A 26,310-nucleotide genomic window follows, 5' to 3' on the forward strand; every position below is an offset into this window, starting at 1 on the left:
AATAGATTCTTCTGTTAGTGTGAGGGAAAAGTTACCTTTAAAAAAACCCTACAAACTGTATCCATTTGATGTGTGTTCAGGCCTTGGGGCGTAAGCTAATTTCCCTTCTGGAAAGGAGGAGAGTTACCTGACAGCGTCAGGAGTGACTGTTTCAGGTTGTCTGCAACCCACGCCTCCCCTTAGACAATCTGCTACACCCAAGTAGCCAAGAGAAACAGGTGGTGGTGGTAGGTCCCTTTTGATCTCACAAAAGCTCGCTGGCTTTCGCCAGCAAGGACATGAGGCAGATCATAATCCTTCAAAGAATAAACAGATCTTTGAATGGGGATGGAAACTGTCATTTATTTCAGTTGACTTTGGTTTGTCCTGTGATGGTGTGAAAAGTAGAAATGAAGTAGGAACATATTTGTATGACCGCTTTTAATTTCTCAGGACCAAATAAACATAAACATATATACATTAAGACATTTCTAAATATTCAAATATCTTAATATTGTCAGCGTTGCATCTCCGTCTCTTGAAATATAAACTGTGACTACCAATAAAGGATGAATGTACATCATTTACTGGCCTAAACATCATTACATTCATTACAGACTTCTGAATACCAAGAGTCAAACAGTCACTGTGCTCCGCGTGGTTTTGGTGGTTTGGTGTAGGTGTGCTCTTTAAGGTTCCACTGTTAAAACAGGCTTTGTTCTGTCCACCAGTCTAAAAACCTGATACACACACACACACACACACACACAGATAACTTGAAGATGGTTTATCATGACGGGTCGTGAAGAGTCCCCTTTAAATTATGACAGTAAAACCTTTAGTAACTTGAACCCTGACATAGACCCTTGCCACCATCCCCCAGAAAATTTTCAGACCTATAGTTACATGAAGCACATCAGGTCCTAGGAAGTGTTGTGGGTTTGTTGATTGACTAATCACAAGGTCCTTAAGACCTGCCATTAGCTAAACTAATCTGGATGGGCTTTAGAGAGCATGGCTTGTGCACAGCATCCTGAGCGCGTACAGCCGACGACTCTAACGATGCTCAGGTTTTCACGAGCCAGGGAGAGCAGTTGGTGTCGATGTGAAAAGATTTCACCAACGGCTCACAGCCAATAGGAGCGTTACCTTCTGTAAACCAGAAGCCAAACGAGATTAACATTATGCATTTGGGAGTCACAGTCCAGGGGAAGTGTCACGGTGCCGATCCGATCAGTGCACAAGCCGCCCAGAGGGACTCACGGACGCGAGGGGGAGGGGTGCCTAACCTCTGCTCGGTCTCCCATTCTGAGAAAGCAGAAGTTGATTTTCCAACATAAATGTCTTCCATACTTTAGACATATATCTTTGTATATGTATAGGTGCTGGGATAGTCTCTCTCCAGCAAAGTTAAATTATATGGATTTTTTTTTTGGGGGGGGGTGTTGTTGTTGTTGTGGTTCCTGTTAATTCTATCTATTCTATTTTAACCAGAGACCTTTGCAGGGAAATTATGAGTCCTAGCTCAATCAAAGACAGCAGGGAGACAAACTGGCAACTGCACACAGTCTTCAAGTAAACAGAGTCCCTGACACACCTGGAGAGGGTACTTTTAAGGCAAGAGGAAGCAGCAGCCCACGGTGACAGCTTATAAAACGAATGGGCTTCAGCCCTTGAGTCTGTTAAGGCACAAAGCCTGGTAGACGCTGCTGGTGGTGGCCTGCACCTCAGAACTAGATTTGTAAAGAACACCAGGAACTTTTAAAATAAAACGACAGGCCATGTTGTTAGAACCTGAAATCACAGACTAAAGTCGGAGGGAAAAATCCAAAGACACCAAGCAGTCTCTCGTCTGTGAAGGGTCTGTGGCAGAAAGAAAGGAAACCAGGTGTGCTGTAGTCTTCCAAGTGCAAGCCCCTGGGCGGGGTGGGGAACACCTTCAATAAAGACTCTACAATGATGTCCTGGTGGTCACAATGCTGTTTCAAATATTGTTAAGGCCGAGGGCTGTCCATTGGAGGTGTTCATAACCGCGGGGCTGGTGAATGTAATATCTGGGTAATTCCGTCTGAAGTATACCTGTGGGAAAGAGGCAGGCAAAAAACAGAATATGAGTAAATTTTTCAAGCCTTTCTCTTTCTTGGAGGTTATACCTGTCTGTCTCCATCCAGGAAATCACAGCACTCATTGAGGAACAATTAGAAGCCCAGGCAAGCACACATGCTGTTAAACACCAGCCAAAACCCTCCGCTCGGCGGTGCTGAATACCCAACAACTTGGAGATCCACTTTACTTCTGATCACTTTGATTCACAGATATGCTTTATCACGCCACTAAACTGATAAGCAAAATCATTTTACTGACTCAAAACCCAGAGATAATTTAAAAACAGGAGGGGGGGGGGGAATGACAAAGAGGCCAGGCGATCGGGCATCTGTACTGAAGTTTCTCATTTTCGTGCATAAAATGAGCACAATGGGCTTGGATGCTAATCTCAGGTTGTAATCCCTATATATTACAAACCCTGACTGACAAGCATTGAAACTCTGGCCTCTACGTATGAAATATCCCGGCACTTAATTTGTGCAGCAAGGCCGTCGTGGGGCCTATAGAGCCACGATCTGTGGATAGCGGACCACAGTAATGAAAAGAGAAGCAAAGGCTATGACAATGACCCAACCAGGCGACTTCTCTCAAATGGAAGATGATACCAAATAATAGGACAGCTCTTTGCCAAGCCTTTGAATTCCTGAATTCTGCCAATTCCAAGCTGCAATAGAAGAGATACGGGTTCTCTGATAAACGTGTAATCGGAACATAAAGGACATGAAATGCTGTCAGGTCTCTCTGTTCCGCAATCATCCGTTTTTAGCGGCTGTATCATATCTGGGTTCCTTGACAGACGTGTATTACAAAATGAAATAATGTCGGGACTCGTGAGCTCTTATCTCCAAATGTGTTTGCGTGAAAAAGGCCTTCAAATGTAATTTTTTTTTTCCCTTCAAAGGAGAATGTGAAAAGTTTTGTTTGAGTCTTTAAAACAGAAAAATGCAGCATCTCTCTGAGCTGACACATGTCACAAGCTGGGTCTCGGGATGCTGGATCCACTTTACAAACCCCCAGCTGTGGATTTACATTCGTGGGTGCTGTCCACAAAGTTATCAGTGGGAATGAGGGACTTCCCAGGCTACAAGGTCACTGGCACCTACTTCCCTACTAAGTACCCTCCCTTGGCTAGCTTGCAGACTTCTCCCTAAAGACCGCAACATGGAAGATTCCATTTATGAAGGAAATGTCACTTAAGAAGAAATAGCCTACTGGAACACAACCTTGAGACTATTTCCCTAATACATGCTTTCGAACATAAAAAGAACCTGTTCTTTTTGGTGTGTCTGTGTATTCAAATTTCACATAATCTCCACCTACAGACTCTCTATTTCCCACAGGGCTAGTCATGTCTGCCTGTAACTCCAGTTCCAGAGGACCTAACGCCCTCTTCTGGACTCTGTGGGCACTGCATTCATATGCTGCATACACATCCACGGAGGCAACACACACACACACACACACACACACACATGGGTTAACAAAAATGGCTGAGAACCGTTTCAGGTGTGTATAAGAGCCCTGACTTGGTTTCTCCTACCACGTTTATAACACTTTCTGGATAACGATGTGCTTGAGGCTGAGCACCTTCTTCTAAATTTAAATTTAAATTTTTGTTTGTTTTTAATTTTGGGGAGTCAGGATTAATGCATGCCGGGCGAGACATTCTACCAATTGTAGATTCCCAGTCTCACAGCGTCTACATGAGATCAAGCCAAAAGATGGCCAACCTTCTCTACTGGGCCCTCAAGCCGCAGGCTGAGCCTAGGCTAAAAGGAACCAGTCTCTGTCTTTCTCCTGAATACCCAGCTGATACTGCAACATCTACTTAGCCTCCCTCCACACTGTCTGCCTCATCTGTAAAAACGAGATAACAAAGACTTACCTCATAGGAACTAATTAATGGCTACAAACTGCAGGCTGAAAACACGCCGAGCTAAGTGCTGGGTGTGCTAATGATGGCTGCTTGGAGAAGCAGCCCCTCGGTGAGGGGGGAAAGCAATGCTACAGAACGGAAGCATGAAACCACTTCAGCTCCGACTCCCTTTTGTGGGCCTTCTGAGAGGATCTTTGCCGAATCCCAGGCCTGGTGTTGAGACACTGTTAACGGAATTAATATGGTAGCCTGGGAGGCGGGAAGAGAGGAAGGCAGGCTAGGAGATGCCTGGGGCTTGGGGGACTAGGGCCTGCTGGTTGGTAACTCTGAACCCTTAGCTGGGCTTTTCTTCCTCAGTTTCTTCATGTGGCCAACGGTAATGGTGCCTCACCAGGACGTGGGGAAAGAGAGATGCTGCCATCACACTCAAGTCTGGGGGCGAATCTTCTGCTCCGCTTCATTCCTTTTGCTTAGATTCTTTACATAGTTCCTCTGATGTGGGCTGAAACCAAGGCCAGCCATTCCCTCGCCCGTCAGGGACCACATGCTACATCACAAAGAAACGTAACTTTCCCCTCGTGGACAGAGGAGAGCAGTGGCTTCCATTGACACTGCATTTATAAGATACCACTTGGTGGTGTGCTGCATTCTGGCTCCAGACCGTCAGGGTAGCCTCGCTCACCAGCAGAACTCTGGCTCGCTCACACTGATTCTCAAGGCCTCGTGCACGTCAACTGTAAGGCTGGTCTAGTTAGATTCCTGCCACTGGGCTTGCTGTCAAGTTAAGACTAGAGGTTTAGTCCAGCTTTTTAGATTATTGAGCAATGAATTAGCAAACTCTTACTCTTTTAGAAATCACCTTAAACATCTAAGATATAGAGAAATAGAAAGAGTTTATAGAAATAGAAAGAGTTTATAAACATCTGAAACAATGTCCTATTTGCAACCATCCAGCAGCAATGTGATTAGGAAAAAAAAAAAAACCAACAACAAAATAAAACCAAAAACCATTTTATTCAGAAGTAAAAAGTGGTGACAATAATGAAAAGACGGGTTGACAAACTAGATACGTGAGAGGAAGGACGGATCAAGACAAACTGATAACGAGGAATGCTCAGCGTGCAGATGACGGTTTCAGGAAAGCATCCAGAACACAGTCCAGTGCAGCAGAAGCCCCTGTGCAGAGGGTGAGAAGCCTGGAGGTGAAATCTGACTCACGGATGTCATCAGTGAAGAGGAAAAGGAAAGGATGACAGAAATGACTGTTTTACAAGGGGCAGCCCGGAGATGACTTACTGAGGAGAGGAACCACAGAGTGAGATGTGGAGACGGGATTGGCTGAGCAAGCAGAGTAACTGGGAATTAATATTTCAAGAAGCTTAAGGAGAAATGGTGTTATGAAGTTGACAAGGGTAATGTGACACACATATGAAAAGCACGGAATGCCTAGTATGATGACCCTTTCAGACATCAGTCATACCTGTGACTTCAATAAATGCAAATGGGTTAAAGCCATCCCTTTGTTTTTTTTTAATTTTTAATATTTTTTATTACATATTTTCCTCAATTACATTTCCAATGCTATCCCAAAAGTCCCCCATAGTGCCCCCCACTTCCCTACCCACCCATTCCCATTCTTTTGGCCCTGGCATTCCCCTATATTGGGGCATATAAAGTTTGCAAGTCCAATGGGCCTCTCTTTCCAGTGATGGCCGACTAGGCCATCTTTCGATACATATGCAGCTAGAGACAAGAGCTCCGGGGTACTGGTTAGTTCATCATGTTGTTCCAACTATAGGGTTGCAGATCCCTTTAGCTCCTTGGGTACTTTCTCTAGCTTCTCCATTGGGAGCCCTGTGATCCATCCAATAGCTGACTGTGAGCATCCACTCCTGTGTTTGCTAGGCCCCGGCATCGTCTCACAAGAAACAGCTATATTTGGGTCCTTTCAGCAAAATCTTGCTAGTGTATGCAATGGTGTCAGCGTTTAGAAGCTGATTATGGGATGGATCCCTGGATACGGCAGTCTCTAGATGGTCCATCCTTTCATCACAGCTCCAAACTTTGTCTCTGTAACTCCTTCCATGGATGTTTTGTTCCCAATTCTAAGAAGGTGCACAGTGTCCACACTTTGGTCTTCATTCTTCTTGAGTTTCATGCGTTTAGCAAATTGTATCTTATATCTTGGGTATCCTAAGTTTTGGGCTAATATCCACTTATCAGTGAATACATATTATGTGAGTTCCTTTGTGATTGTGTTACCTCACTCAAGATGATGCCCTCCAGGTCCATCCATTTGGCTAGGAATTTCATAAATTCATTCTTTTTAATAACTGAGTAGTACTCCATTGTGTAAATGTACCATAATTTCTGTATCCATTCCTCTGTTGAGGGGCATCTGGGTTCTTTCCAGCTTCTGGCTATTATAAATAAGGCTGCTATGAACATAGTGGAGCATGTGTCCTTCTTACCGGTTGGGACATCTTCTGGATATATGCCCAGGAGAGGTAGAAAGGCTAGGATTGCATCTCTGAGCGAAAGCCAACTCCATGCATGTAAGGAAGGCACATTTCTGGTATTAATGACAAAGGCATATGCAGCAAATGAGGACAGGGTGAAGGGGAACAAGGGTCCACCTCAGCGTTGAGCAGCCTAGAATTAAAACCCAAAGGCCTTACACGAACACAGAAAGACTGCTCGAATTGTAGACAGTACAACTCATAACGGAAGTCATAAATATCTGCAAGTTGAGAAAAATAAGAATATTCAAAGTGAATGTGAGATGAGCCATAAAGAGAGGCATATACTGTCTGTATGGGACGTTCATTTCCACATAGGAGTCACATGAGAAAAACTAATGTAGGCACAGTAAGGACCATTTAGTTAATAAAGCAGATGGACAGAAAATCACTAGGCTGATCATTGCTAAGAGAGAGCACTCAAAACAACCTCTTATAAAGATTTCCAGAGCACCAGGGCACAAGGGCACAAGAAAGAATGAATTATCAAGTAAGCTGACAGGAGAGAAAGCGTTATTTACCACAGAACAATGACAGTGTAAATGTTAACTAAAATAGAAAACTATTATATTACTAGCAGATGTTCCTCTTAAATAATTTCTGTGATAAAAAGAAAATCAAACCTAAACTATAAACTATATGTATGAAACAGAGCTTTGATGGAAGCTGACTGTGCAAAAAACTGAGGTATGACTAAAGCAGTATTATATTTATATCACAAGTAGCATAATGTAGTTACTATGTTAGCTTTACAGCTGTTATAGTTAATATCATGCGTGTATACACTCTTACAAAGAACGACACATGTACACATAAAAAAATTCTGTACCCTTGGCAGCTATTATCTGCTAGGCTGGCTATTACAAACAGTTATCAAATCATTTAATCCCAAAAGCTATATTGGAGAACCTAGGTGAGGCTCTTGCCATTGCCAGGAGTGAAAGCTTGGTCCCGAACACTGTTCCAACTTCTGTTTTCATTTCTAAATTCTCTGTAAAAAGCCTTACACACTTTGCCGCCTCAAGATGCCTTCCATCTTGTTCACAATGTGAAGCACATTTTAAAACACATGGCTTCCAGTGACTTCCTGGCTTTGTGTTTCTGTTCTCTAAGCCATAGCTTCCTCAGCAGACATAAAGTTCAGAGAACCTGAACCATAGCCCAGAGCACTGCATCTAATGAGCATCAAAACCTCGTCCCCGATGCTGTCACCTTCGTGGCTCACTTGCTGGCCTTCTCTGGTCTGTTATCACCGATGACTAAAGGTATGCTCACACACGCTTCGCACGTGGTAGCCAACACAACACTTTTATATACGCACAACCCATTAACTTACCAGTTTTAGAATTGACTTTACTTATTCGTGGGTCAGGGTGTGTCTGCGTGATTAGGGACGCCTGTGGGATGTGCACACGATGTCTGAGTGGAATGCCTGCTTGTTACGTGAGTTCTGGAATCCAAACTCTGGCCCACATGACTGAGGAGCAAATGCTCTTAACTAATGAGCCATCTCTCCAGCCCCTATTTGTAAGGAGCTGATATGGTGGTAAAAGGGGAGCCTAGGGTTTAGCTGCGACTGCTTACCCACGACTGGCAGGATGCTAAGACGCGGTTTCTTGTTCTATTGTCTTTAATAGATACTTAAGATGTTACACAACCCCAAGCAATTTTATTCTGCCTATATTGTTGAGAAATCTGAGAAATATAGAAAGGAATGAAGGTCAAAAGCCACACCTGTATTGTGGAGCCTACTGTTACAGCTGTATGACAGTAAGTCCCTTAGACCAGAGTGCAGTTACCCGAGGCACCCATGGGTGCACATGGAAAGCTCCCATGCAGCCTGAGTGTCCTTAAAGCCTTTCCACTCCACACACTAGGCGGTTGCTTGAGGTGTAATCAAGTCTGGAGACACCCTGCTTGCGCATTTACCTTCTCCAGAAGGTAGGAGAAGACAAACAAAGGTTTCTTTGGACCCAAAACTCAACAAAGGTTTATGGAGATAGGCAGGAGCAAGCGATACTGGTGTTCTTTACGAATTTTAAGGAAAAGAACAGGGGCGGCCTGACGCCTCTCTAGTAGACCTTTTTATAACAAACAGATTCCATTTTCACCTTAACCTAACTTCCTGGATGAATCCCAACAATACCTGCATTGCAATGTGTTAAGCATCCATGAGAAAGAAATGTAATGAGTCTGCTGTCAGGGCTCACGCCCTCTTGGGCACGCCTGCTTGCACGTGCACATGTGCACACACCTTCCCTGGGTGCTCCTGCCAAGTCCTGGTAGACCTGACTTCAACCCTGGACGTGTTGAAGCTTTGTCTCCCGAGGCTTATAATTGAAAAGGGCACACAGTGCTTTTTTTTTTTTTTTAAACCAGACCCCTGGTGCCAAATGGCGAGGAGGGAACGGGTGAGACACACTGTAATTAAGGCTGCTGGGCCAACTCACCTGTTTTGCTGTTTCGGTGAGGGCAGCGGCTTCGCCCTTGCCCAGCTGCTGAACCATCTTGTAAAAGAGGCTCTCTGGATTCTGCAGCAAGACATACGGCTCATCATATTCTTTCAGTCTTCCTGAATCCAAAACCTGGGGATCAGCAGAAAAAAAGCCCACTGAGACACACAATGTCTTGCAGCAATATATTATCACACAGACAATGCTTCGGAAAGGGGCGGGACCAGGGAGAATACAGACGATCTATTTGGGTGGTAGCCTGGAGAATCCCTGAAAGGTTTGATTACCCAGAGCTACACAGCAAACAAAGGCCAACCTGACCTTTTATTATTTTAATGTTACAGGGAAGTTAGAAAAATGAAAGTTCTAGACTATTATTACAGGGGTGCTCAGCTGTCTGTTGCTCTATGCATTCTGCCAAGGCTGTTAGGGGAGTCTTTTAGTGCTTTTAAAACCTCCAGACTCTGAGCTTTGAGGGGTGCATATATGTACACGCAGAGCTAAGGAATCTATGGACTGAAGAGAACCAGCCTGTTTAATAGAACATGGGTCATGTCAGAAGAGCCAAGCGACAGTGGCTTGAGAGTAAATCACCAAGCTGGATGGATCTGAGCAGTAGCTGGTGGGAGAAGCGCGTCCTGAGGTTCTTTGGGGCTGACAGGGGGGACTAAGCCTGATGAGTTGTATTCTACAGTCAACCCCAGTAAATGACAGACGAGCGACTTTAGCACTGCTGTGCACAGATGAAAATGATAGAAATCTAATCTCTCTCTGGATAAGACTCAGAAAGTCATAGAGACACCGAGCTCAGAATTCTGATGACCTCAAGTCCGCACAGCCTTCGGGGCAGCTCGGTCTGAAGGGCACAGGGCTGGGTATCTTTTGAGCTTCCCTTTCTGGCTTCCTTCTCTCTCTCCCTTTAGCTGCCGGCCTTGCAGCCAGCAGCCAGCTCATTGGTCTACCCTGGGGATGGAGAGGTGGAGGGAGGCGCTCGTCCACTATTAGTGGCTTTGGTTAATGGTTTCAGACAGAAGAGAGAGTTGGAGACAGCTGGCCCAAATGACGCACGCACCGAGGGAAACAGCTCCCATGTAGGTGATACTTACTCCGTTCTTCATTGGGCTGTGTTTAGAGTAAATCCACCTCGAGAGAATCCACTGAAACTCTATGCAGGGCTGGGGTTGTTTTTCTGTATCTGGATATTACAGTTAATTTGGCCCATGGTATTTAATCGGAAACATTTATAGAGTCCCCTAAAGGGCATTTTTTTCTGTTAATCTTTTGTTTACTACTGTGAATTGCTGCTAAGGGCTGCTTTCTCAAAAGAGTTCAAGAATAATTGAATCTGCCACATCCACATAATAATTAGAATGTCCTATAATTTGGCATGCCAATTTAGAGGCCCCGAATGTGTAATTTTACTTAAGTGTTGCATTGCAGGGCATAGCCACTCCTCCTGACGTTAACGAAGGGCGAAATCACAGTTTTGAAATGCAGGTCTCTCCTTTGCTAAAGGCTAAGTAAATGAGTCAACTTACTTTACAAAACGATGAACTTTCTACTCTGCAGAAGCAAAAAGTAAACTTAAAATCACGCTTCGGAGGTAGACCCTGAGTTCTCCGACTGTAACAGACTGCCTGAATTTAAGATTTATTTTATTTATATGAGTACAGACACTTTCTTCAGACACAACAGAAAAGGGCATCAGATCCCATTACAGATGGTTGTGAGCCACCATGTGGTTGCTGGGAATTGAACTCAGGACCTCTGCAAGAACAGTCAATGCTCTTAACCGCTGAGCCATCTCTCTAGCCTGAATTTATAACAACTGCTCTTTTGTCCCCATCTAACTTCCTACTGAATGTATTAAAATGTAAGATGGGTCTTTCCCCTTCCCACAGGGTATGAAACACACAAATGACACTCAGAGTGGCAGATCTCAAAAGTGACCATCATTTGTAAAGGCCCAGTCAGCAAACACTCTCAGAAGGCAGGAGGGTTTGTAACAGAAGTGTCAGAAAGACCATTGATTAAAAAAAGTACTCTCTGCCTTCTTAGTATTAACAACAATTTGTACTTTAGTTTGTTGAGAAGTTTAAAGGTTTAAAAATAAATATTTTTAAATTTATAAATATTTTAAAATATGTATATGTATGTGTCCATGTGCATACCCATGTGTTCATGTATATATGTATGTGTATCTGTGTATATATATGTGTGTGTCTGTGTTTATATGTGCACCCCTGTGTGTGTGTCCATGTGTGTGTATGTGTCCCTGTGTGTGTCCCTGTGTGTATATGTGTCCCTGTGTGTGTGTCCATGTATGTGTGTGTCCCCATATATGTGTGTCCATGTGTGTGTATATGTGTCCTTGTGTGTGTATATGTGTCCCTGTGTGTGTGTCCGAGTATGTGTCCCTATGTGTGTCCATGTATGTGTGTGTGTGTCCTTGTATGTGTTTTCATGGGTGTGTGTGTGTGTGTGTATGTCCATGTGTATGTGTGTGCATTTGTAGTTGTCCACAGAGGTCAGAGAGGCTGAATTTCCTGAGAGCTGAGGTCGCCAGTGATTGTGGGTAACCCCATGTTGGTGCTGGGAATAGAACTCAGGTCCTCTGCAAGGGCTGCAAGTGCTCTTAACTGCGGAGCCATGTCTCCAGCCCAGCTGGATAGTTTTCACTTGGAGGCATATAACAGAATTGTGATAATTATTACAAATTATTTATTTTGCTGGGAGAGTGAGCTCAGGTGTAATTCATGCCAAGTGACACTCGACAAGGAAGAGATATGTCCTTAGCCCTTAGAACTTTTGAACAATTTGCATGATAACGCTTTGAAAATGTAAACTACGACAGGCTTTTTAAGTGTGGTTTTGACATGCCTTATCACAGGGCTAGAGTGTAGCTCAGCCTAGGTTCTGTTTCTAGTAACACAACACACACATGCATACACACACACAAACACACACACACATGCAAGGATGCACACACACACACACACACACACACACACACACACACACACAGAGTATTTAAAAAGGAACCAGAATGTTATCACACCAAATAAATGAATGGGCTAAGAGCTGGGGGTGGCAGACTCTGATATCTAAATGCCAGGTAGCAAAAACGTGGTCCAGTGAGATTAATGACAAAAGAGAAATCTCTGCATGGGATAGTTTTGTTGTGTTTTTAAAAGACAAGAGTCCTGCCTGGAGAGATGGCTCAGTGGTTAGGAGCACAGGCTGCTCTGCCAGAGGACTCTAGGTTAATTCCCGGCACCCACATGACAGTACACAACAGCTATAACGCCAGCCCCATTGGCTCCACTGCCCTCTTCTGGCCTCCACAGGCACAGAGTCAATCACGCAGGCAACAGGAGTAAACACATAAAACAAGTAAACAAGCACGGCCAAAACAAACCACAGGACAGGCTGCGCTGCAGCTCACGCTGGCTCACGCTCTAGTAACAGAGCACAGCTGGGACTTGCAGTTGCTAGGTCCTTCTGCCCTTGTGTCACCAGTGCTGGAATCACAGCTGTGAGCCACCACACCTGGCTTGTAGTGTTCAGAAGAACAAACCCATTACTTGGGGCACGCGAGGCAAGAGTTCTGCCAACTAAGCTACGTTCCCAGCATCTGTCTTAGTTCTTGAGAAGTAACATCAAATGGGATTGTTTGCCCATTTCCAGCTCTTACCGTCATCAGTGTTCACCCCCACACTCGGGACAAGTAAGGTAACATCTGTCTTTGCCATCCATCCCACAACAGCACCATCTGAGGAAGGGAGACTCCTCAGAGAGGAGCATGATTGGTCACGTGCTCCCTATCTGACATGAGCATTGACCATCAGATAAATTATGTGACTTGGCCCCGGCCAGAGGCAACCGTGCTGGGACTCATGCCCTTCTGGGTGTCCAGAATATAACATTTATTATCAGATATAAAGGACTAGCAAGGAGAAATGAAAACAATTTTTATCATCCCTCCTCATTTGGATAATATAACTCTGCCTGACTCAAGAAAACACACTCTAATCAGAAACTTGTCGCCTGTTCAGTCCAGTGCAATTTTAATCACACTGGGGACTTAGATTATATCCTGTGTGCATGGTATATAGCCCCAAATGAATAAAGAAAAACAATTTTTATTCCCCTTTCCAGGATCAATAATGAACGAGTTACATGCGGGCAAAAATGCATGGGAAGACAATTCAGGTGACCTCAAAGCTGTGTGTTCACTCAGCGCGGTTATCACACACTTAGTGATCCATGTCATTAAGAAGTTACTGTGCAAGGGAGGAAGATCCCCAGGGAGGATGGGGCAGCGTGGACCATCACACAGGCTCATCAGACACGTGAAAATTCAGATGGGAGGACACGACCGCATTCAAGACACAAACAGCACGAGCCCTGACTGAGATGCTCTGTCATCTATCCCATGAGCCTACCCCCATGGCAGGCTCACGAGACTTCTCTAATTCACTGGAGTCTCTAAAGCCTGGCACCATCTGAGCATACCAAGTTCTCAATGCTGAGTGGCAGAAAACCAGTCAAAGGACTTGACTCTCAGGGCACAGCTGGGCCGTGCCCAGTGGTGGGAGAAGTGAGAAGTCAAGAGGGAAAGAGTCCAGCATGCACTGGGAGCAGGTCAGGTGGGATGGCGGGAATACAGAATGGAAGACAAGGACTCAGAAATCACGTGCTTCAAACCGACAGCTGCGGGCAAGACAGAGTTTAAAAGGAAGACTCAAGGCACGGACGGGCTCTGTAAACACTTGGAGAGAGAAAGGAGAGAGAGATAGACAGTTATTTATACTTGGGTGCATATGGTTGGGGGTGGGGCATCTTGAGAGCCAGGTGCACAACTTTTATATACTCAGCCACTGTGATCAAATAATCTAGATTTTTCAGAACAAACAAACAAACAAGCAAGCAAGCATAAAAATAGTGAGTTTTCCATTTTTCTCTTGGTATGTTTAATAAGAAAAGTCTCCTGGAATGTTCTGCTTAGGTCCCACCCCCACCCCCCGGACCCAAATAAACTGTAAACCAAATCCCACATTAATGCTTCTCCGACAGCCATGCTCATCCCCAGATCTCTCCAGGAACAACAACCTCAAATTGCTCAGTGCTGTCTAGCAGGTTAAGGACAAATACACTGGGTGAGTCAGCTAGTTATATAAGCTTAGCAAGGATGAGTTATCAGACCTCCATCTCTGCAGAGATGGGGTAGTTGTCCCAGATGTGAAAATTGGATGGATCCATTTCAAAATAATTTAATCCAGTTTATCCACAGGGCATAACCACTCCTGACATTACAGGAAAGAAAATAAGATTGCAGTTTTAAAATATAGGTCTCTTTCATGCAAGAGACTAAGGGAGGAAATCAAATTGCTTTATAAAGTGATGTGTCTTCTATTCTGCAAGAGCAAAACATAACCTTAATCTTCACCCCTCGCCTCTCGCGCTCACATTCTTCTTCTGGAGTCTGAACTGCCATGTTAGTTATTTGCACCCATTTAGGACTTGAAACTGTAAGCATATTTTCGATGGGACATTTTTTTTTTCCTTTCTCTCCTTTTTCAATGACCTAGTTTTGGCCAAGTAGGCTCATCAAAGGAAAGTTCCACTAAGGTGAAAAAAGAGACTTAAGTAAAAGTCTGGTTAGTTCGGAGTTGCTCTGCTCTTCAAGCTGGGTGTGTGACTACAGTTACGGGTTGTACTTTATCTGGGAAAACAACTAAGAAGAAAGGTAAAGATTATAAGACCACAGTGTGGCCTGTCAACAGGGAGCCACAACCCGAGACTCTGAGCCTGCGGTTCTCTAGAATTCCCTACAATTCCCTGATTGCAGACAGGGACAGCCTCTAACACAGGCAGCGGTAGTAGCTGTGGACCCTAGTCAATCGTCTCTTGCTCTTGCTCCTGGGAGAGCCCAGAGCTGTGTGAACAGAAAGCTCAGGGACTGGGAGGAAGCCCTGCTATGCGCTGAAGGGAACGCAGAAGCCAGGTATCCAGCTAATCCTAAGAAAGGGGGGAAAAGCCCGAGTCGAACGCGGAGAGAGCGCTGAGTATCGGGAGAAGGAGGCTTTCTAATTTGTCAGCCTTGCTCCCTTGTTTTGTGGCAACTGAGCAAATGAGAGCGATTAAATTAGCTGTCATAAACACTACAGCGCCGTGTTTAATAAAGTTAAAATTGAGAGAACATCTTCATAGAACAGAATTCTGAGCCTAACACATTAATGGTGCTTAATGAACCAAAACTGTTTTTTTGTTTTTGGTTTTTTTAAATCCCTTTGGAAAGCCAACACATAAACAAAGCCATGAATTGGGCCACAGTTGTTTCCCAACAAGCCTTTTGTTTGATTTACTCACAGTAAACAAACCGTTCCTATCTGCCTTGTGGGGTGTTCGCAGAGTAAGTCTAATCGCTACACCGTAAGCACTTGCAATCACTCAACTTGATGGTGCCATGCAGTTGCTTATGGCCCTCATCAGCATCCCTCCCTTGGTTAGCCACTCCCTGAGCCTGGCCCCTGGCCTCTGGCACATTTGCAGCTGATTGACAGGTTGTGGTGGTTTGAATGAGAACGGCCCCCATGAGCTCATAGGCTTTAAAGCTGGGTCCCTCAACAGTGGACCGATTTGAGAAGGATTGGGAGGTGTGGCCTTGTTATTTTTGAAACCTCAAAGCCCACACCAGCCCCAGTTGCCTTACCCTAACTCTGCAGAACAGGATGTAAAGGTCTCAGCTTCTGCTCCGGCCTACCTGCTTTCCATCATGATGATCAGGGACTAGCCCTCTGAAACTGTAAGCCAGCCCACCAGGCTAAATGCTTCCCTTCTAAGAGTTGCCTTGGTCATGGTGTCTCTCCATAGCCATAGAGCGGTAGCTAAGACACGTGCGTTATGTCTGTAATGCTTTGGAACAACAGGACGGAACTCTTGTTTTCTACAGGAATGGGCATTCCTGAAGCCAAAACTGCTTCAAACTTTAAAGGTTAGACAAAGAACACCCACGGCAATTTGATCCCAAAAGTCTCCAAAGGCCACTACCTTGTTCAAAGCTTAGTGGCTATAGCAGTGCTAACTGGGAGCCGGTAGAACCTTTAAGAGGTGGAGCCTATTGGGAGTTTTTAGGACAATGTGGTTGTGCCCTTGATGGGGACTGTGGAATCTTGGCTCCTTCTTTTCTCTCTGGCACCCTGGCCATGGCGGAAGAGCTCTGTCTTGTTACACATTCTCCCATGATGCACCACTTCACCACAGAACCAGAGAATCCCAGCTGGAAACTTCCAATTATGGAGCCGAACAAATCTTTTAAAAAGCTGATTTTTTTTTTTTTGTATTTTGTTACAGTCACAGAAAACTGGCAGGCACACTGGTGTTCTACCAAGCTGAAAGTCGTGGGATGATCAGTTCTAAAACACATCTGAAGCTTCATCCTGGCTGGATCTATCAGGGTCTAAGTCCCCATCTGTGAAAGAAGAGGATGCATGTCTTTGGGTCCCCTAAGCTGGGGACCTGTGCCATTCTTACAACAGAAAGCAGCTCAACTGATCGTATTTCTGCTTCTTGGGGGAATCGCCTCTGACATTGCTTTGTCTCTAATATCTCTATGGCCAGGGGACATGATCTGAAGACTTCCCCACACTGGAGTTCTGAGGGGGAGGGCCAATGTCACAGGGAAACGCAAGGTCACGTGTTCAAAGAGAGCCCTTCCCAAGTTGACTTCACCCTGGTCTCACCCACGTATCCCAGGACTTGCGTGATCACCTTGGAAACCAACACGGGGACTCCTCTCTCCTCCCACATTCAATCCAAGTCCAGTCACTCTGTTTGCCACCTCACCCAAATCCACTCAATTCTCTCTCTACACTGCTAGCCTCAGTCCGAGCTGCCAACACTCAGGAGGGAGAAAGCACAGCTGCCAGAAAGACAGCAGCCACGCACCGCAGGACAAGGGGAACACCACCGTGGCTTCATTCTCCATACCAGAGAGAGAGATAGTGCAGTGGGGTGAGGCCAGGAAGGGAGGGAAGGGCCAGATTGTAACCTGCCGTGTCAAACCACACTGAGGATAAAGATGTAGATAATGAGGGAATAAACAGGCCCTGAAGATTTACCAGGAGACACTAGCAAGGCAAACACTGACACCACTGACAATAACAGAGGTGAAGGGATACTCAAGATGTTCGTACCTACATACCCACGTGTGGGTTGAATAGTGACTGGCCAGAGTTAGAGATGATTGCTTGGCATTTCTGCAAGATTCTGTCCTTCCCTGCTGTGGACCGGTGAGCCCCATGAAACATCCCTAGGACCTACAGGTCATGCAGGTGGCCAGGGCTGTATAGGAAAGCAGACTGAGCAAGCCGTGGAGAACGAACCAGTGAGGAGCATTCTTCAACAGCTTCTGCTTTAGTCTCTGCCCTGGATTCTCCCACTGATGGACCATAAAGTGTTACGATGAAATGAAATAAACCGTCATTCTAAGGTGCGTGTGGTCCTGGCATTTCCCAGAGCAACAGAGAGCAAACTAGGAAAAACCCTAAGATAACCACACTTAACCTTTCTCTTCCTTTACACGCGGGTGCTGGGAACTGAGGTTAGAGTTCTCTGCAAGAGTAGTGTGTGACAAAAACTAGCCAGCACAAGAGCTCATGACTACCCAGCCATTTCTCCAGCCCCAGGAAGATTAGTTTCTGACCAGGGAAGCCGTGACAAAGGTGGCGCACTGGCTGGTTCTGTGTGTCAACTTGACACAAGCTAGGCTATCACAGAGAAAGGAGCCTCCCTTGAGGAAATGCCTCCATGAGATCCAGCTGTAAGGCATTTTCTCAATTAGGGATCAAGGGTGGGAGGGCCCATTGTGAGTGGTGCCATCTCTGGGCTGGTAGTCTTGGTTCTATAAGACAGCAGGCTGAGCAAGCCAGGGGAAGCAAGCCAGTAAAGAACATCCCTCCATGGCCTCTGCATCAGCTCCTGCTTCCTGACCTGCTTGAGTTCCAGTCCTGACTTCCTTTGGTGATGAACAGCAGTATGGAAGTATAAGCTGAATAAACCCGTTCCTCCCCAACTTGCTTCTTGGTCATGATGTTTTTTTGTGCAGGAATAGAAACACTAAGACAGGTGGCATGCACAAAATAACACTGTCCTACTACCACGGAGTATGAAGCAATATTATGAAGCACTGCCTGGTTTGGGACATTTCATTGGGGTGTAATTCCTCTTAAGATGGTCCTGCAAATACACTAGGACAGACAGTAAATAGAGGAGCACACCAAAGGCAGATGCATAGTAGGACTCAATGCACACATAAGCCCTTAAGGCACTGCTGGCAACAGAAGAATTAGCTGGGGCTTTGCTTACTGGGGGTTCCTATCATTTTTTTTTTAGAAGGAAGGATAAACGGACAGTGGTGTGAGCATCTGTGGGCACTGCCAGGGCAGGACTCACCATTATCTTGTCACTGTCAATGATGGTGTTCAGTCTGTGAGCAATGGTGAGCACTGTGCACTGGGCAAACTTCTCCCGGATCTTCTGTTGTATCAACTCATCCGTTCTGGAATCACAGAGGTCACCGTCGAGTCAGCAAAGATGGGGACAGGTCACGTGACCCTCAACAACATTTGTAAAAATCCTTTATTATCATCCCTATTATTATAGAGAGCTCAGGCTGGTTTTGACCACACTATGCCATTGAGGTGGCTTTGAACCCCAGACCCTTCTACGTTAGGCTTCGAGATGCTTGGGTTACAGGCATGCCAACCTCTCCTACGTACCCTCCCCTCTTGGAAACCTAGAATCTAAACAGCCTAGCTAGAAACAACGCAAATGATTCTTCTTCCTCCAAACTGCTCGACACAGATTTGGAATTTAGGAATCTGACTCACTTGTGAGGCCTAGGATACAAGCTCAGCATCCCTTTTCTGAATAGCTGAATGCTTGAGGCTGAATGCTTGGAGGTAGAAGGTTTTAGATGCTGGACTCTGGGGTATTTGCATGTACATAAACGAGATATGCACAGCCAGAAGATGATTTTACAAAATATACAATTCTGCACACAAGACACTAGTGCACCACACATCTGGAGGGCCGATACACACAGACATCCCTTAGTGCCATCAAATGCTTCCTGTGAGCCACACCTAGAACTCCCATTCAACAGCACATTCGTGTTAGCCTCGGCTCTGTACCTTGGGTCCACATTTGCAGTTGCTTCATCAATGATCAGTATTCGGTTTTTCTTTAGAATCGCCCTTGCAAGGCACACTAACTGTCTCTGTCCAACACTGAAATTGGATCCCGATTCTGCTAATTCAGTATCCATTTTTCCAGGAAGATCTTCAATGGCCTCTTTAAGTTGTACCTGTAGATGTAGTCAGAAGGATGACGCTTTTATAAATGAACTATTAGACAAATATCTTCATGATAAGCTCTGGAGTACTTCTTCCTGGAAGCCTCGTGAGGATAGAGGTAAGCAATGATAAGCATGGTCTGTTGGTCCTGGGTTATGAGTAACACGGCTTAAGTATGTTAAATGTGTCAGGGAAGACTACCCTCTAGGTAAAACAGGGCAAGACAGGGAATATCTCTTTGACAAGATTTAATTTTGCTTTTTAAATTGTGTTTGGTATGTGTATGTGTGTGCCTGTGTGTGTGTGTATCTATGTGTATGTGCCTGCATGTGTCTCTCTGTGTGTGCACCTGTGTGTATATGTGTACCTGTGTGTATATCTGTATGCATGTGTGTGTGCCTCTGTGTGTCTGTGTGTGCTTGTGTGTGTGTCTGTGTGCCTCTGTGTGTCTGTGTGCATGTGTATGTGTTTCTGTGTGTATCTATGTGTTTTTGCCTGTGAGTATGTGTGGTTCTGTGTGTGTATGCCTGTATGTCTGTGTATATATCTATGTGTGTGTCTGTGTGTTTATCTATGTGTGTGTCTATGTGTGCCTGTGTGTGTATATGTGCTTCTGTGTGTGTGTGTGCCTGTGTGTGTGTCTCTGTGTGTGTCTGTGTCTGTGTGTACCTGTGTGTGTATATGTGCCTCTGTGTGTGTGTGTGTTTGTGTGTGTCTATGTGTCTATGTCTATGTATATCCATGTAAATGCAGTTGCCTGTAGGAGCATAAAGAGGGCATCAGATGCCTGGAGCTGTAGTTACAGGTAATATGAGTGGCCTGGTGTGGAAAAGAATGTGGGATTTCTGTAATAGCAACAAGTGGCCTTAGCTAATGAGCCATCTACATAACGTCCTGAAAATGTCCCTTCTTAATGGTTAGTTAAGAGATAGCTTTAAGAGTTCACAGAGACAAAACACAGGACAGATTAGTGACTGAGAGTCATGGAGGTTAACTATAAGGTGACAGATAAAACTCTTAATCACTATGATGACCCAAAGTGCTACAAATTTATCAAAGCCACTGACCCACATTTCTACAGGGACCACTTCCTGACATCTAAATTGTACCTCAGTGAAGCTGGTGCATCTCAGAGCCACCCACCCTACCAACCTAACTCCCTTCCTGCTACATGACATCCACCAAGATCCTCTGCCCACAAATTGTGGAAGTCTCAGAATTGAAGCTCTTCCTATATATGCACGATATACTACAGAAAATGTAAAATACACTTATATAATGTCATTTACATAAATGTAATTTATGCAAATAATGTGCATAAATGTAAAGTATGGCCAAGTTTGCCAGCAGACATTCTGCATAGGAGTTGTTGTAGGAAGGCTGGCCAACAGACATTCTGCATAGGAGTTGTTGTAGGAAGGCTGGCCCCCTGAAGAAATAACCCTGTAGGTACCCTACCATTTTGGAAGATTTTAATTAATCAGAAAAGTTTGAAGAAGCTCCAGCGACTGGGACCCACTTCTTCACGGTCAGGAGTCCTGGAGTGTGTTCCTCCTAAGTTCAGTCTGATATCACTAGAGCTATAAAATGAATTTACTCTAACTTCATCGGTGTCCTACAGTGAACGGCAACCCATGGGAAGGCGAACACAACATAAGCTCTTCTTGCCCCATCCTTGGTCTGCTTTCAGTAAGCTACCTTTGAAGAACTTGAGTCATAAGATATCAGACTACATCACTGGGCGGTGGTTCAGGCCTATGAATATTTCTTCTGGAGAAATTTTACTGAACATGGGCCAAACTCGGGGTTATCCTCAAGAGATTCAGAACAAAGGGTCAGGACACTTCAGTAACAGAGCAGCAGACTGAAGAGTGGGCTCCGGGGCTTGATCTCGGATCCTCAGGCTGGGCAGGAAGCCCGTTGCCAACTGAGCTGAGATCTCCCTGTCCCAGATCTGTAAGATGAAAAGCATCAACCTGTAACGCCTGGGCTTAAGTCCTGCCTGGCTCTCCCAAAGACAAGCTCCTGACTTCTCCCTGTCTTTGCTTTCTCACCTGCAAATGAGACACAATGTTATCACAGCCCAGATGCCTATCTTCATGAGCCTTTGCTCATAATGAGTCAGTGCTTGTAAGTATTTAGAGCGGTGCTTGCTACAAAGAGATCAATCGACATTGTCTGTTACTAGTCATAGCCTCACCCAGGTCTCTTCATGTTGCTTTTCTTTATTGCATTTATCAGTCTTAATTTGGTATGCATTTGGCGGTGCCCTAACTTCTCCACAAGAATTTCAGTTCCAAGTGGGAGGGCCATGTCTATCTCGATGACTATCTAATAGCTTAGGAATCTGCAATAAGCTCTCAATAAATAACTGTTCAAACCTATGACGGAGACATAAGAGTGTCTCATCCACACCTGTTTCTACAAGTTAGAAAATGAATTCATATGAGTATGCTTTTATATAGAATACAATCACATTACTAAATGATTGTAAGAGATACATATCACTTATAAAAATTAATTGGCCCCAGGATATTACAGCAGTGATACTTAAAATAGGGAAAGCATTTAAAATTATAATTTCGGGAAAGTTGATCCAGCTATAATATTCTAAACTATTTGTTTCAGTACGGAACAGTTTGGATTATATTTTAAGTTGGGAACAATAGGGAAAATACAACAAAATTGTAAATATTTGTAAAAGTCCCTGAGGTTATGATCACACACAATCTCCCTGCTATGCACCCTCAGGCATGGTTGACAGGGATGCTCGATGCTGTTTGTACTCTCTGGGAGTCTGAATGAGAAATGTCCCTTATAGGCTCCTATATCTGAGCATTTGGTCCCTGATTGTTATTGGTGTTTAGGGGGGTTATGGATCCTTTGGGAGGTGTAGCCATGGTGGAGGTGGTCACTATGGGTGGGCTCTGGGGGTTTCGCCCCTCATCCTATTTCCCGTTATCTTTCTATCTGCTTCCTGTACATGGATGAGAGCGTGAGCACACGGGTTCTGGCTCCTGCTCTCTGTTGCACTCCTCCCTCACCCTGATAGGTTCTACCCTTCTGGAACCCACTTCTGTAAGATGTTTCTCACCACGGTATCCACCATAGCAACCATAAAGTAGTTGGCAGATTACTGACTTTACATAAAGAAAGGCCATTGTGTCTGGAAAGAGAAGAGATGGAAATGCCTTCACAGAATGAAGCTATGAGTAAACGGGGGAGAGGGGAACCAAGCCCAGGAAATGCAGGGCCTGGGGGAGATGGGCTGCGTGCAGAGGAGGTGCTGAGAGACACGTTCCCTGATGGGTATCGCACTGATGCTCAGGTTTCTGCCCCGTGGTGTCCCCCTGTACAAGGAGACACATCCTAGTAGATCGCCCCATCTGGGACATCACTAGATGACTCTGACACCCACAGACATCCCTGTTCTTCATGGTCTGCTCTAGTTCAGGCTGACCTAAGACAGAAACAATACGCAGCCGATCTGTTTTCAGTTTTAACTGCCGTGATCATTTGGCAGGTTCCATCTTTATTTACTACGTCTGCCGTTTTACACAGCGGCCACTGTTTCCAGGATGCTCCATGAGGTACTCAATAGTAGCAATATTTCTGCTCTTTGTCACTGACTGTTTGGAGCACACAACTTCAGTAAAGCTAAACAACAAAATGGACAATATTCACAGGAACGTTTCCTGCCTGAATGTCAATCCCACCTTCTCTTTCTGGTGGTCTCCTTTCCAAGAGAGGAAGGGGGGTGGGAAACAGGGGGATGTAGGAAATGCCTCACTTCTTCCTTTCACTTCCAGGATATAAAACCAGCAGCGTTCTCTGTGGGCCCTCACGTGAACCCGTGGGCTTGGGTTCCCCATCTGCACTGACATCCTTTATAAAAGGATCAGGGGTTTGGGTCGCCCTCCCGGTCTCTTCCTCTCCCTCCTTTTTCTTACACATGCTATGTTTAGGGCCACGGCCCCTCAGTCATGCATGCTTTAGCCTACTTTAAAAAGAACAGCCAAGGTCACCAGCTTTCCCACTATTCATGGAAGGCAGGGCCTGCTCTGCTTCGGATACAGTGTAAGGACGGGAGTCACAGGGATAACAGAGGACATGAGATAGCCATCCAGGGAGCCCACGTGTCACTGGGGCATGGCCAGGTCTCCTCCAGTGCACACACAGCATCACGCCTCCATCCAGGTGGGAGTTGCGACCTCACTGCAGAACAGCCTGAGACTCCAAGGATCCCAGGGCGGGCCTCTCTGACCTATCAGGGTGATGCCATTTCACTCTCTCGTGGCCACACAACTCTTAACTACTGCCAGAAAAACCTCACAGCGTGTCATCTTCTAAGAGTCCTGCCTCTCTCTGTCCAGGAGATGGAAGAATCTGAGTGCATTAGAGAAGGCTGGAATTCTCAGAAAAGAAAAAAAGTAAACATATAATATATAATATATTTGAGATTATACACACGTAATATATTCGGGAGAGAAAAAAGAGACACAGAAGGGGGGAAAAACCAAAGCCACAAAAGACTCACCTGGTGTTTTACAACCCCTACACAAGCAATCTTAGAGACAAGATTTCTTGGGTCATGTGACTGAGAACACATGTACAACCAAGACCAGCTCATTCAGGAAAGTGTATGTTGTGGCCCAAGGACCTGACATCGGGTCCCGAACCCCACACAGACGTGGGAGGGATGTGGTGGTGTGGACCTGTGACCCAAGCGCTGGGAAAAGAGAGGCAGGTTCCCGGGCCTTGCTGGTCAGGCCGTGTGGACTAATTGGTAAGCCCAATTCAGTGACAAATCATCTCAAAAAAATAAGGTGGAGAGTGACTGAGAAAGTAATCGTTATATCCGGCTTTGGCCTCTTCATGACAATGTACACTCAAGTGTATTGGCGTTCTCCAAAAACATGTACACAGAGGAAAACTAACACAGACACACAGGAACACACACACACACACATACACACACGCATACAACGGAGGGGCCAGCTGGAAGCATACTATAATATTGATTCTAATTTTTAAAAAGTATCCAACTCTGTTTCTTAAAAACAGTCCCAAGGCAAAACATTTCTAGAGAAACAGAACGACTATGTGACTGGCGCCTCACTGCTGAGAGGCATCAAAGACCCCAGATGCAGCACACGGACACCTTGATATGCGTGGACCTGGGCCTGTCCCTGGTTCTCCTCGTGTCTGTTAGGGCAGCTTGGGTGGAGTCTAAGCACAGGGGACCCTCAGGACTGTCTTACACGTCGGCCACCTCGGTTCTGAGTTAAGGGAAGCTAGCAACATTTCATTTTGTGGGTGACAGATGAAAAAAAGCGTACGGCAGCCACGTCTGAAGATGCCTTTTGCCGTCAGGCTCCCAACTGGTGTGTGCACACAGCCAGAACCCATCTTTAAGTTAAAAGATGTCGGAGCTTACCAGAAAGGGTGACACGGGAGAAGACGCTACTTCAAAACCGTAACCGTGGTAATGGCAGTGGGTAGCTGATCTCTGAGCTCTGGTGATTTTTAGTGTTTGCCTCTAAGAAATATACCACGAGTCTCTGCAACGAAGAGACCGTCAGCCAGTTACCGCGTCTCCGTTAACTGCTGATTTTTTAAAAAGTAAAACACTGAGCTAGGCTCCAGGAGGGATTTTTTTATTATTAAGCAGCTTACAATTAATTTGCAGAACTAGAGTGAACTTGCAAACCACTTATGCTAAAACACGTAAACCAGAAGCACCTTCACAGCCAGAATGCTTTGCCTGCGCGAGTAAGGAACCCCCGAGAAGCGGCCTGCAGGGACACACTACACAAATAACAGGAAGATCCTCCAAAATTAGGGGTACCAATACAGCAAGCTAACCAAGGCTCCAGGAGTCTGCCAGCTGGACTCCTCTGCGGCGTCACAATGACAGGTTTGTCCGCAAACTGTGCTCTCGTATTCTGTGTAATTTGCTTTTATAAACACTTTCTTAGGAGACTCGAGAGCATTGTTTAAGCATGACGTCATTTTTCCTTCAGTTAATAATGAAAACAGATGGCCTCATTTTCGCAGATGCTTCCTCTGCCCCAGAAAAAGCAGGAAGCTAAGTGGCTGCCGTAGAGCACTACCTTCTGAGCCACACAGCCCACCTTCCTGAGCTCATGTGCCTCTGTGCACCTGTCAATCATCATGACAGCTCACGGACTGGTGACATGCGCCCTTAGAAGGTCACTGGACCCTCACACACATTTCCAATCACTCCTCCTGTCCATGTGTATGCGGTTCTGCCCTGACTGAGCATGGCCTTGGGGACTCGGGTTGGAGCTAGAGTATACGGGGTGGGGAAGGCTTGTGGAAGGGGCTCCCTCAACAAATCACCTATGCTAGGTGCAGATGCACCAGAACGGCTGCTTTAGGGTCACCCACTCTATAGCCCCCTCATCCACACTCTGTAAAAAACAAACAAATAAACAAACAAACAACCTAATAAGCCCATTGTTTCCCCACAGGGATCATTGGTGAACTGAACTTTGATTTGTTCTTGGGACCTCGGGATGTGCTGAGTGGGGAGACATTGCTCATGTGCCCCCCCACCCACCCCCGGGAAGAATTCTCACAACATTTGTACAGGACATTGAGTCTCTAGGAGAGTTTGAGGTTTGCAAAGGTCAAGCAAGATAATGTATTGGCTAAGTCAGATTTGGGGAAGTTAAAATGCAGCGTGACGCGTATTATTTGATACACACTTCACGCCCATTCACAAACATCAGTGCTCCTCCAAGTGGGAACTAAAGGTAGTTCCAGCACTGACCCCTGCTTCCCCAAGGGCTCTCAACAGAGGTGCACAGAGATGTTAATGGTAGAAGTTACCTCCTCCAAGGCCCTCCACAGCTCCTCGTCCGTGTGCTCATTGAAGGGGTCCAGGTTTTTCCTCATGGTTCCAGTGAACAGAACAGGTTCCTAAGAGACCAAGAGAGTCAATGTCACTGCCACGTTCTGACTTCCGGGACGTCATAGAAAGGAAAACAAAGGCA

The 26,310-nt window shown here is 45.4% G+C and overlaps 1 protein-coding gene across 1 annotated transcript in view; it reads right to left on the reverse strand.

Annotated features, from left to right (window-relative positions):
* Positions 1-322: 322 nt before the first annotated feature.
* The window catches only part of Abcc4 (ATP binding cassette subfamily C member 4), a 212,631-nt gene continuing 186,643 nt past the window's right edge, over positions 323-26,310 (reverse strand). Inside the window, exons 27-31 of the mRNA XM_021181507.2 lie at positions 26,147-26,236; positions 19,130-19,302; positions 18,390-18,495; positions 8,931-9,065; positions 323-2,058 (exon numbers count right to left, since the gene is read on the reverse strand). Coding sequence (XP_021037166.1) covers positions 1,951-2,058; positions 8,931-9,065; positions 18,390-18,495; positions 19,130-19,302; positions 26,147-26,236 — 612 coding nt within the window. The 3' untranslated portion in view covers positions 323-1,950. The remainder of the gene's footprint in view (positions 2,059-8,930; positions 9,066-18,389; positions 18,496-19,129; positions 19,303-26,146; positions 26,237-26,310) is intronic.

Source organism: Mus caroli, chromosome 14 (genome assembly GCF_900094665.2).
Source record: "Mus caroli chromosome 14, CAROLI_EIJ_v1.1, whole genome shotgun sequence".
Taxonomy (NCBI): domain Eukaryota; kingdom Metazoa; phylum Chordata; class Mammalia; order Rodentia; family Muridae; genus Mus; species Mus caroli.